General features: G+C 42.6%; 1 protein-coding gene across 3 annotated transcripts in view; it reads left to right on the top strand.

Annotated features, from left to right (window-relative positions):
* The window catches only part of INSRR (insulin receptor related receptor), a 91414-nt gene that overhangs the window by 58169 nt on the left and 19951 nt on the right, over nucleotides 1–13294 (top strand). For 2 of the 3 annotated variants that reach the window (XM_063947121.1, XM_063947120.1), the window contains exons 11-12: nucleotides 9775–9816; nucleotides 12334–12608. In XM_063947121.1, coding sequence (XP_063803191.1) covers nucleotides 9775–9816; nucleotides 12334–12608 — 317 coding nt within the window. The remainder of the gene's footprint in view (nucleotides 1–9774; nucleotides 9817–12333; nucleotides 12609–13294) is intronic. The other variant, XM_063947122.1, reaches the window with a different exon arrangement.

Below are 13294 nucleotides of genomic sequence, written 5' to 3'. Positions count from 1 at the left end.
ATGTTTTAGTACTTTCAATTGTCATGAAGATCATGAAAGGGCTTTATCTAGGTTGAAAAATTGTTCCTCGTGGAAATCGGCAAACAGGAAGAGAAATTTGATCAGCTGAAAGACTACCCACCAAACCACCTGAGAAAGAGTTAGTATGATGGGCACTTGGTCCACCCCAGATCTCCTGTGCTTGGAGCCTGTTTCCTCAGTGATCAGTTACTCTGTTCCACTTAAATACCTGCGTGAGAGGAATCGTAGACCAGGGATACATCTTAGATCTTCTGAAGACATCTTCCAGATGCTTCTTCACCACAGGTCTTCTTCATAGAGACAAAACAAAAAGGCTATCGGGCTGTGGTAGAATAACATTTTCCTCAGGTTTTGTTGGTTCCAATCACAGAAACGGTCAGGATTTTGTTAAAAAAAAAAAAAATCTTAATCCACTTTCCACCCATATTGAACCTGAAAAACAAACATTCATCTTTTGAGTCAACATGTTGAAGATGAAGCTCTTAAATTGGTGATAAACAACATGCAGAATAAGGAGTTCCTGGTAACCATGGACATCAGGGCCATATATGTACATGTTCCAGTCTTGGGGTGTCTCCGGTGCATCCTCAAATTTGTCAGTAGTGTGCACTTACCCCACCATCCATGTCCACATAATACAGTCTTGGCCTATGCCGCTGCTACTCCCATCCTCGATAAAGTACATATTGACCTTGGTGCTGGCTTAGTACTTATGATGGGCCTGGGAGACTGCAAACTTTACCTTGACTGATTCAATTTAGTTCACCATATCAAGCATTTCTAGTAACCATTTCAAGCATTAGAATACATTTGTATATATTAATTGTAAGAAGTTCATCTAAACTTAAGTAGTCGCATAATAAGGTCTGTATTGAGTCTCAAATGGATGTCTGTTTCTTTAGGCATGAGAATCCTATGGCGCATGGTCTCAACCGTCAAAGCGGTTCCGTTTGCACAATTCCACTCAAGCGTGTTCTAGTATCGAAATGGAACAAATGACATTCACCTATTTAGCTTCTGGTTTTTCCCAAATATTATTTTTTTGTTTTCTTTGGTGGCATTGGACTTACTGTAGAACTACATTCCAATTTATCCCTTCACCATTCATCTTGCTAAGTGCCACCTACAAGGACTATTAACTAGAAAACCATTTATATTACATATCTTCTGGAATGAAGAGTGGTCTTAAAAAGTTCCAGCTGCAGCATCTCCATTGCAGTCAGGTTCCCGGTGGTATCCGCTATAGTGAGTCTCTTTGGCGGCTGTCTCACCCTCCCTGGTGGCTGGCTCCTCCCTGGATGCAGTAAAAATGGAAAAAACAATCACAATGCGCTACCAATGGTGTAGGAGCAGCCTACCACTGACACAGGAATTCACCAAAATTCCAAGATATACATATACAAAGAAAAATGGAAAGTGGTGGGCGCAACACCATATAATCTTACATATAAGAAAACGATGGACTGAAGGATTCTCTTAGTCCGACAGCAAGGGCTTAGTGGGTCTGAAGTGAATTCTCTCTGTATGTCTTCTCAAGATATGGTTTTTATCTCGGTATGAAGAGACAAATCATAGAACAGACCAGTTTGACAAAAGACAACAGATTTATTCACACTAAGCACTCACAATTTGACAGTTAAAACGAGCATGTAACCACATGTGAAGTGGATGGGGCTAGCTGGCATCTGGTACTCAAATTACCCTCCCAAAAGGTACTGGAAACTCCGGAATCCACAGCACATCAGGAGAAAATGACAGTCCAGGTCAAACAGCTAGAGCCCTTCACAATCGAACGCCACCAGCTTAACGCATTTCGGACTATACAAGTCCTTCCTCAGAAGCATAATGGCAGTCTCTAAATTTGGAGGTATTTATACCCACACTAAACATCCTTAATTGGCTTGAAAATCGGCTCCTTTCCCGCCAAAATCGCGGACGTCGCCCGCGACCGGAAGTCCATCGCCGGAACCGGAAGTGATGCGTTCCACTGGTAAAACAGGAAGTAGTTTATGCATTCCACCATCGTAAATACAGCAGAAATCAGTGTTACACATCAGGAAGTTGATTTTCGTCATTCCAAACAAATGTTGAGTTCATAATTCATTAAAGTCCCGCATATATAAAAAAGCAGAGACATAAGAGACAACAAATTACAATAAAAAAGTTACATTAAAAAATGTCATTAAAAAGGTTAATTTGAATATAAAAGTATATATAAATATATGAATAAATATATACAAAAATACAATTAATATAGCAGCAAAAAAAGGGACATAGAGAAAAAGAGGTACAGAGCAGCACAGAACTTCACAGGAACCATTTTAATTCAAATTCCCCATTAAGTCCTTCAGGGGTTAAGGTTTTTAATGTATGGATCCATTTCATTTCAGCCTTAGCTAATTTAATGTCATCATCCCTATTTCTCCAAGATGGGAGGATAGCTTGAATACCCCAGAAGGATTTAATAGCTCCTGGACTGGAATTATGTACCTTTTTAAAGTGAGCTGATAATGTATGGGTTTCTAATGCTTTCCTTATATTATAGGTATGCTCTGCTAGACGAACCTTCAGGTTCCTGCTGGTTTTGCCAATGTAGACCAAACCGCATTTGCACTCTATTGCATATATGACGTTTTTTTGTGTTGCAAGTAATGAACTCATTTATAGGGTAGGTCTTATTTTTAACACAGAAATCTTTAATTTTACTAGGGCCCTTAACGGTTTTGCACATTGTGCATAAACCACATCTGTGGAAACCAATGGTTCTAATACTAGATCTTTTTACATCGTATAAGGCACTTCTTACAAGTTTATCCTTAAGACAAGGAGCGCGTCTATATATAAAGACTGGCATTTTTGGGAGCATCTCACCTATAACTGGATCTTGTTGTAAGATCTTCCAGTTTTTCTTAAATGGTTTCTATCTCTCTATGCTGAGCGTTAAAATTAGTAATAAATGCAAAGTTAATATTATCATTTTTCTTGTCCTTCATGTTATTCAATAATAGACTCTCTCTTTCTCTATTAAGTGCTTTTTCCTTAGCTCTCTCTATATGTTCATTATTATAACCCCTTGCTAAAAATCTTTTGCCCATGTCTCCCATTTGTTCCTTACAGATAACTTCTTCCATGCAGTTATGTTTAATCCTCAAAAACTGGCCGTACGGAATCCCGTCAAGCCAGTTTTTTTGGTGGAGACTCTGTCTATATAACTATTGGAGTCGGTGTCCTTTCTAAACGTTTTGGTTTGTAGAACACCTTCCTTAACATATATCAATAAATCTAGAAAAGAAAGTTCGGACTTACTGATGTCAAATGAAATGTTGATGTTGAAAGTATTAGTATTTAATGGGTCACAGAAAATGGATAGATCACTCTCTGTTCCGCTCCAAACCAAAAATACATTGTCGATATAACGATTCCAGGACACCAGACCCGCACCCAGCTCGCCGCCCCGCCATACGGCACACTCCTCCCAAAATGCCATGAACAGGTTGGCATAGCTGGGCGCGAATCTGGTGCCCATCGCTGTACCCACCATTTGTAAATAGTAAATTAACAAAAAGGGAGGTAATCTGCGCACTGGGGTGGTTTTACTGTATGGGATGTGCTGCTAGTCAAAAGGGTGTCCTTGCCCTTTGGTTCAATATGGATATCTGGTTTTCACCTGACTGCGCTCATCCCCTACAGTTTGAGTACTCGTGAAATGATGCAAATGGATACTTATATAAAGGTGTGTTTTACTTTCATATGTATCAAATATGACACTCAATATAATGAAACAGTGCAGATAAATATTGTTGAACATGAAAAAGGTGGTAATCACAATGTGTGCTCCACGGGGAGCACCTGTTTAACTCAGTCCTTTAATCACTCAAATTGGTGATTAAATCCTTTAGGTTCTTGGCGTGTGTGTTCTGACACAAAGGCCAATGGGCTGGAAAAAAATATATAAATGTAATGATTAAATCTGGCTGTGTTGCTTTAAAAGTCAAATATAGACATCAAACCATTGGAGGACAGGAGAGTGCTGTGAGACCCTCGGACCTACGGTGCAGACATCGGTAAGCAGTACAGACGGACGGGCAGCAGGAGGACCACACAGGTGAGTACTCCGTTGTGGGGAGGTGCAACACTGCCACAGGCTCTGTTTAGATCCTGCGGCTGAGCTCCCCCCCACGCGAACACGACCAACCCAGCGAGCGGCGCAGGCACACGGGGAGATCCCTAACAGGACGAACCGGAGAGCGGGTGCGCGAGCTGAGGGACGAGTCTGTCCGGAGCTGCCAGGAGGTTCCCGCTGCCCCCCGCACCTGTACATCTTACAAGTACGGCCGCAACGATAGTGCACGAATACCAGACTTCCACACGCAGAGGTACGGGACGCCGTCCTCTGCAACTATATGAATCTAATTACTAAAGACAGATTTTTAAAGCCCACACAGTCCGGTCAGGACTAGAGACATTTCCACTGGAAAATCTATATTTGACTTTTAAAGCAACACAGCCAGATTTAATCATTACATTTATATATTTTTTTCCAGCCCATTGGCCTTTGTGTCAGAACACACACGCCAAGAACCTAAAGGATTTAATCACCAATTTGAGTGATTAAAGGACTGAGTTAAACAGGTGCTCCCCGTGGAGCACACATTGTGATTACCACCTTTTTCATGTTCAACAATATTTATCTGCACTGTTTCATTATATTGAGTGTCATATTTGATACATATGAAAGTAAAACACACCTTTATATAAGTATCCATTTGCATCATTTCACGAGTACTCAAACTGTAGGGGATGAGCGCAGTCAGGTGAAAACCAGATATCCATTTGTAAATAGTAGGTACCATCATAATAAAAATAATTGTTGGTTAGGATAAACAGGATACTTTTCAGTAAAAATGTTCTAATTTCCAATGATAATTCTGATCTATATAAAAAATAGGATACAGCCTCCAAACCCTGATTTGTATCAATTCTAGTGTAGAGAGTGGAAACATCTCCACTAGCCATTACAAAATTCTCTTTCCACTCTAGATTACCTAACATTCGTAGGACGTCTCCGGTATCCTTTTAGTAAGGCTTTCGTCTTTTTCACTAGAGGTTGGAGATATGAGTCCACTACTGCAGATAGGTTTGAAGTAATGCTGTTTACCCCAGACACAATTGGTCTACCTGGTGGGTGGAGGGGGTCCTTATGGATTTTTGGCAAGACATAGATCGTTGGCACTGACGGATATGCAATGTTAACGAAATCTGATTCTGATTGCTTTAAAGCCCCACTTTCTACAGCTTCCTTAGTAAGGTCAGCCAGATCTTTCTTTATTCTAGTTGTGGGGTCATTCCTTAATTTTTTATAAGTATTACCACTCGATAGTTGCCTCTCTATCTCTGCCATGTAAGTACATTTATCCATAAGGACCACCGCTCCACCCTTATCTGCCGGTTTTATAATGAGGTTTTTGTCGTCCCTTAAAGACTTCAAAGCTAAACGCTCTTTATGGGTAAGATTGCATCTTTTTATTTTTTTTCTGTAACACATTTTCCACCTCCTCATTGACAATTTTTCCAAAGCAGTCTATAAAACTGCCTTTGCAGTGTGTTGGGTAAAAAGTGGACTTGGGCTTAAAGGCTGAGTGGGAGAAATCTCCATTTTCGGCATCTACAATCTTATTGCCTTCCCTCCCAACAAATAATTTTTTCACTGTTAATTTGCGAGTTAATTTCTCAAGATCAATATAGAACTGAAAGGGATCACTTTTGCTGGACGGGGCATATTTAAGGCCCTTTTTCAAAACACTAGTTTCGTCCTTCGTAAGTTCCCTTTTACTTAAATTGAAAATTTTCATAGTGAGCTCTTCCTGATTTTTAACAGTAGGGGTTGTGGAGATATATCCTCCCTGGATGCTGCAGCTCTGCTCCTGGTGATTACAGGCGACTGCTACTCCCATAGGAATGCACATGCTGCTCTGTTTGCAACTTCACGGAGTACCAGCCCACATACTTAGGCACCCAGACAGAGTAATGCATCCTGCGTGTCAGGGACACCGACGCCCAAACCTCCTCCTCCTGGTGGTCCCTGGTGAAAACCACTGGCACATTAGCCTATGCACCTCTGTTCTGGGTATCTGCCAATCCTAAAATATGGGTCGGCATCCACGATATCCATCAATGAGCTTGCAACATTAAGTTTTCTGCCATGATGGGACCTCCTAAGTAAAGAACTCTTCAATGGCTGGCTTAACAGTGCTGCTGTTGAAGCCATGAATCCTAAAACTAAAGGTTGTTCTGATGGCCTTGTGCAGACCATGCTTATGGCTAGAAAACCATCTTCACTTACGATTTGCCATAGAATCTAGAAGGTCTACAGTATTTCACTTGGTGCCTGATTAAGAGATTTACAGAGACCATATGGTGGTGGGGCACATGCACCGGACCCATTCTACGCTTGCACTGGACCCATCCTGTGTGCCTGATTGGCAGGCTGTGGTCGTTGGGGGGAGAACTGCGTCCATCTCAATCAGGCCCTTTGGTTAAAATAGGGATTTCTTCTACAAGTCCTCTGGGTTGCTTCAGTTCTAGGTGATTTGGTCAGCGGTTTGAGGCTTGGTGGTAAATTTGATAAGCATGCCTCCTCTTCTCAGTGTGTTTAAGCAGGAAATTGAAACCGTCAAAACACACTCTTCAGAGTTGCTGCTTATTACATTTAATCCTTTGTTTCAGCTCTATTGTCTTACAAAAAAACTAGCACTGTTCCCAGGGCAACAATTTACAAACATTCTTGCAGGAAGTGCTGCACCTCCAGCTTCCATATGTTCCTCTTGTAACATGGTCTTGACAGGTTTACCGTACAGTATCTTCCACTTGAACATCTGGGTGGCTACAGTATTTCCGTAAAGACTGTCATGGACGCACTTGCAGATTTCCAAATATAAGTTTTCATGAAGACGAGACTGTGTGTTCCAGCTGAAGTTCTTCTTTCAGCCTAAAGTACTATCAAAGTCACACCTAAATCCGAATACATATAGTCAGTTATATCAGGAGCGTTCTGATGTGGGTGGTTATTTTCCCTTTTTAGTATTGTCGGGGCTCTAAGTGGGGCATTCGTTTCACAGTGATGTGCCTCCTGACACAACTGCGGTGTCTGGCTGCGCACATACAGTAACTGTCTGTTGTATTCAAAAATCTTAATAAGATTAGTGAATATACAGGTGAGGAAGTGCATTCAGTGAATCGGCCATCGTTTGGTAATTGAATGGCCCCCTTCAGATATCCAATCACATAGACTATGCTAGGTGGGTTACTTCTGTAATTCGGCAGGCATCTATTGCAGGAAAAGCACATTCCACTGGGTCGGTGAGTGTCTGATTGCCGGTGCGGCACTGGGGTCCGGATTGCCGGTGCGGCACTGGGGTCCGGATTGCCGGTGCGGCACTGGGGTCCGGATTGCCGGTGCGGCACTGGGGTCCGGATTGCCATAGAGCTGCACTATCGCATGCATAAGAGATTTATGGGTCTATTTATTAAGAATTGGTGAGTGATAAAGTGGACGGAGATGAAGAACCAACCAGCCAACCAGCTTCAGTCATTTTTCAAACACAGCCTGTACCATGGCAGTTAGGAGCTGGATGGTACTTTCTCTCCGTCTCTGTCTCTGTCTCTGTGTCTGTGTCTCTCTCTCTCTCTCTCTCTCTCTCTCTCTCTCTCTCTCTCTCTCTCTCTCTCTCTCTCTCTCTCTCATGCTTAGTACATAGACCCCTTAATGTTTCCCCTCCCAACAGCATACAGCATTTTCTTTCCAGGGCTCTTCATTGATTGTGGCTTGTAATCCATGCCCCTTCACCAGTGTGAAAAGGCAAACGTGATGTCACAATGAGGGGGCGGGGCCACTGGGACCAAAGAGAAGCCAATCTCCAGGAGTGTCCTAAGAAGGTCCTAGGTGAAGGCCTTCTAGGCTGCAGGATGCCGTTCCAGATGCATTCCAAATGTTGGTGCAGTGGGGCATCAGCTGTGCTGTACCCCTAGGCCCTGCCCCTTGGGCAACTGCAACGCCTGCAGTCACGGCCCAGCCATCCACCATCGTTTGAAGTAGGTGAGCTGAAATGACACCTGTGAGGGACTTGGCACAGTTATTTCCTACGTAGGTGATAGTGCTGTTCTCTGGCGGTTACATTTTACCTATGCGTCTGGTACAACAGTGTTTAACTCACAATTTTCAATTTCATGCGATACTGTATATGTCAGCTGAAATCTCCAGCTCACAAGTGGATAGGTTATGAACCACTGTAATATGGGTTTATTTTGTAGCATGCATACAGAAAATTAACAAATGATCACATTTCAAAGTTGGGGGAAAACCATGTTTCTTGCTAAAAATAAAATAAAACATTGTGTTCGGTTCTTTGTAGAGGCATTCGTCGTCAGCTGGTGCTCAGTATGCACCGATGCCAAGTTATGATGGGTGCTTAGATCCCTGAAATGTGTTGATAATGTCGATTATCTAACAGGAACGAAAAGCTATACCTTATACACACTTAGAATACACTTTACCATGGAGCCGCTGCGGCCGCTAAACCTAGTACACACGCTACGTACTTTATACACTGTTTGCGTACGGAGTCCCGTATCACTGTACGGACTTAGCGTACAAACGCCGCGCTGGGAGTACAAAGTACACACTGCGCACACACTCAGAGATACACTTTAAACCTTTACAGTAATGCAATGCAATGCTATTACACTTTAAACCTTATGCAGCAATGCAGTGTGATGCTATTACACTTTAAACCTTATGCAGCAATGCAGTGTGATGCTATTACACTTTAAACCTTAGCAGGGAAAGAAATACACGACACCAGTCTGTAGTTAAACCACTGGGTTCCGACACCACAGGGTATTATTGCTGAAAGGGGGTTACAATACAAATAATACAATACAATATAACAGAGTAAATGGCTACAGTCAATGTTACATACGTGAGTGGATTCGCTTGCGCTACCCGGTCCAGTCCGGTCCTCCGCCATCTGATAGATAACGTTGTGAGCCTTGTGTCTGACCAGGCTAGAAGCAGGCTCTCTTTATACACTTCTTCCAAAAGCAATACAATAGATACTGTAATCCCTTTGTCCATTGGACACAGGAATGCACTTTTACAGTACAGGAGAGGTCATAGGTCTGTTTGAATAGGTGGGCGATGTCTATTTTCACTGCTCTTGTGGGTGGTCTCCTCTGGATTCCCTCCGCATACATAATGTACAGTAAATACAGTTTATATCTATATTCTGCTCCTGCACATAACTATCCGCAGGAACATGCGATCTTCCTCAAACCAACACCGGAATGTTTCCCTTAAAATACCCTACAGCTGGATACCAAACACCACCTTATGACCTTGTTCTGTCCCCTCCTATTCTGTAAAGGTGAATCCCTTTGTTCTGAAACCATTTAAACTGTTATTTTCTGGTGTGGTGCAGGGGGGACTATGTGTACATTGTGCACTATTTGGATTAAATATGTAATGTGTTTTGATGGCTCTCCATGCGTACACAAACTCTGCCGTAAATACCCATACCACGCGCCGATGCGCAGGACCGCGGGAGCGACCATACGCAAATTGCGGATATGTGCACGCACGGCAGAACAAGTGCACGCGCAGTGGGCATGTGTGTGCAGTTTGTACGTGATGTGTGTTCTGCAATATTTTTCTACTTTGACAGTGTGCATGTAATATTTCCCTCTATTTGTTTATAGGCCTCCCTGGAAAGTGACTTTAATCAACAAGAATTATCAGAGGTGAGCTAGATCGCCTTTCATTCTCAGTGACCTTAAGCCCTTCAGCTGTGGAGGGTTCAGTCTAAGCCGGCTCAGGTTTACAAGGAGGTGACGGTGATGAAATGTTGGTCAACTGTCTGGGTAAACGGAAATGAGGCTCCATCGCTCGTAACGACTGTTGCAGGCTCACTGGGTATATTGATTGTGATATTGGGGAAGTGCTGCATCGTAACACATCTTACACCGTATCGGACTCCATCCATATAGATGTACGAATGTCACACAAACCAATTGTCCATGTACAGTGTTTTAATCATGCAAATAAGACACACATTATGATTGGCTACGCCAGGTCGTCCCAAGACCTGGTAGGCCAAGAGGGGCAATTTGGAGTGACTGAAGCAACAGTGAGACAGGACACATCATTACTTACAAATAAGTATACCCCCCAGGGGCTGGCTGAGCAGGGGGAAAGGGTGCCATCTGCCCCCTAGGCCAGTGCAATTTAAGTGTTCCAGGGCCATTTTTTAATTGCATTCCCTGTGAAAAGCTGGGCCACTTGCTTGAGTCTGCCCCCCAGGCTGAAAGTTGCCAGCCAGCCCTTACCTGAGTCTGTGCTTGAATCGCATAGTTGTGACTGGGAGACCCTCATTTCCGTTTGAAAAAATCTTCAGTTTAATTTGACAAAGTCCATTTTAGTCTCCACTCATCCAGTGACCGCCTCCAGCTCTCCATTTTTACCTCCACTCACTCTGTATTCATCATACCTGGTGTATGGCTAGATGAGCCAATTGTGCCGGAAGCTCTAGGCCGGAACAGGTCTAAATCACTAGCCTGGAGGCCGCGGAAATGTAAATCTCAGTAGCTGGTCTGCACCCCTACCACGGCTGAAAGGTTTATCACTGATTGATTAGCAGTGCCTGCACTCTAGCTGATTCCTGCGCCTTTCCTTTCTCGACCGCATTGCCTGCTGGTGGTATGGCATATGTGTATTATATTTACAGCGGAATCCGACCCTACAATAAAATTGCCGTCCTATAAATTGATTATTATTATGCTTATCTTTTATTTATAAGGCGCTGGCATAAAAATACAGTGACCGGCTTGCCGGTGAGTCCAAGGTGGTAAAGATTTAGGAAGTGCCACACTGTTCCACCGTACACAAGTACTTTTCAGAAAGATAATCTTTTCTTGCAACAAAGTTTCGGTAGGATATTTAGAACAATACATTATAGTGACGGGGCAGAGGAACCCTAGTATTACGTAGCCATACAGTTCCCTGATAATCTGTTAACTTGAAAAAGAAATTTGGGTTTTCACCGTTTCACTAGGCTGATTGGCTACGCGCAGTAGCCAATGAGCTCATTGGAAATTTCACAGTTTGGTCTAGCCTTGTTCAATTTCCAGCCAGCTGATTGGGTACCCCCTGCAGCCAATCAGAGCATTATTCACAACACACAGTTTAGCAAGACGGTGTTTGAAGGAACCGGCAAATGTTATGTCTGGATAAGAAATAAATTCCATCCAGCTGTATATGGAACATTGATTCCTTTTATCCTTACACGCTGCATGTATGTTCCCAAATACCACCAGAGTGAAGGCTTCCCCGCAATCCCATCGCTAATGTTTTGTGCTTCCATGTTTGATTTTTGTATTGGACTTCCTGTCCGCAGTCTGCATGGCTTCGCTAAGTAATCTTGGCATGCATATGTAATATGCGTTTTGCAATGTATGTATATGTAATATAGTATATAGTGAGTAATTCTGACTTCTATCACGTGGGACTATAACAAACCATTGTTAAATTCATATATAGAGATTTTCTTTGTATATTTATAATTAGAAGCTTTTATAAAATGGATGTGTTTATTATTATTTATTATTACTACTGCACTATACTAATTATGGTAATATATGTAAAAACTCCCATATACTGTATCATTGGTGACTTGTAATATCCATATATTTCACAGTAAGGAGTATAATTAACCCATTTACTATACTTTAGACCTTTCTAAATGTATATAAGCTTTTAAGGCCCAGATTTATCAATCTGGAGAGTGATAAATTAGAGAGTGATCACCTTGGATAAATTGCACATTGATAAAGTACCAACCAATCAGCTCATAACTGTCATTTTTCAGGCACAGCCTGTAACATGGCAGTACAGAGCTAATTGGCTGGTACTTTATCACCATCGTGCAATTTTTCACCCTCCAAGGCTTGATAATTCTGGGCCTTGATAATTAATAGCCAACTATAGGGATGATTATAGCCATGAAGCAGTGAAGATTGGAGACGTGAGCCAGTGGAGAAGTTGCCCATGGCAACCAATCAGTGTTGAGGTAACATTTAAAAAGTGCTTTCTATAATTTTATACGTAGCAGCTGATTGGTTGCCATGGGTAGCTTCTCCAGTGGCTCATTTCTCCACACTTTTCACTGCTTCATCAATACACCCCTGAGAGAGCGATAACCATCTAACCCAAATCTGCCAATGAACCTCCCATCCTAATTCTAATCTGCGGAATATTCTCAGATCCCCAAAGAAACGAAGAGATGTCTACGGAACAACTGGAGATGGTCACGGGAATACGTCACTAGCTGACGGTACTGTCAGCCACAACATCAACAACTCCGGTGTGGACTCCAAGCCTTACGCCTACAAGGATAAAATATTCCGGGACAGAATGGTCATATCCAACCTCCGGCACTTCACCGAGTATCGCATCGACATCCACGCCTGCAACCACGCCGCAGACATTGTTGGCTGCAGTGCCGCAACTTTTGTTTTTGCTAGGACAATGCCGGACCGTAAGTTCTTCTATAGACAGCTGTGTGCAATTGTTTGGGCTTCAGTGCTTACATTAACCTCCATGTTCCACTGAACCTCAAGGAAAACAGATGGGAGGAGAAGCACTGCAGGGTCAAAGGTTAACATGGGATAAGCTGGCACAGTTTAGTGCACAATTACTAATTATTTGCTTAATTAACCGATTGAAAACAAGGTATTTGCAAGAAATTGGTCAGCCAGGCTTTAGCTATCATTTTATAGAATGTACTTTATAACTGATATCTAGAATCTCATTGGTTGCTTGGGTAAACTCCTCTAATTGTGCTTTTTAGAAGGTTTGATGCAAGGGCTCTATTCAGAAAGATTTTTCTTCTGCACGCATTGTTAATTAACCTATGCCTTTTACAAGTTCTAGACTTAATCATAGAGAAAGTACTTGGTTTCTGGTGACTTCTGATGTCCTGTGGTATCCTGGTGATCTTTTATAAAGCTCCATGTATTGTTAAATTATAGCACATGTGCTTCAGGGAATACATATACGAAATCCGGGGTTGAGATGCCGGTGGTTACATGACCGTCAGCGGCATCCACTGAAGATGCAGACATTGGTGTTGGTATTTCTACCTCCCCCTACCCTAACCCATGGGGGGAGGGGGCGGACGTGATTTTCCTGCGGTGACCCACTTTGTGAAGAGCTGACTCTCTT

Source organism: Pseudophryne corroboree, chromosome 12 (assembly GCF_028390025.1).
Source record: "Pseudophryne corroboree isolate aPseCor3 chromosome 12, aPseCor3.hap2, whole genome shotgun sequence".
NCBI lineage: Eukaryota > Metazoa > Chordata > Amphibia > Anura > Myobatrachidae > Pseudophryne > Pseudophryne corroboree.
The sequence above is the reverse complement of the archived record's forward strand: the minus strand, read 5'-3'. Positions and strand labels throughout refer to the sequence as shown.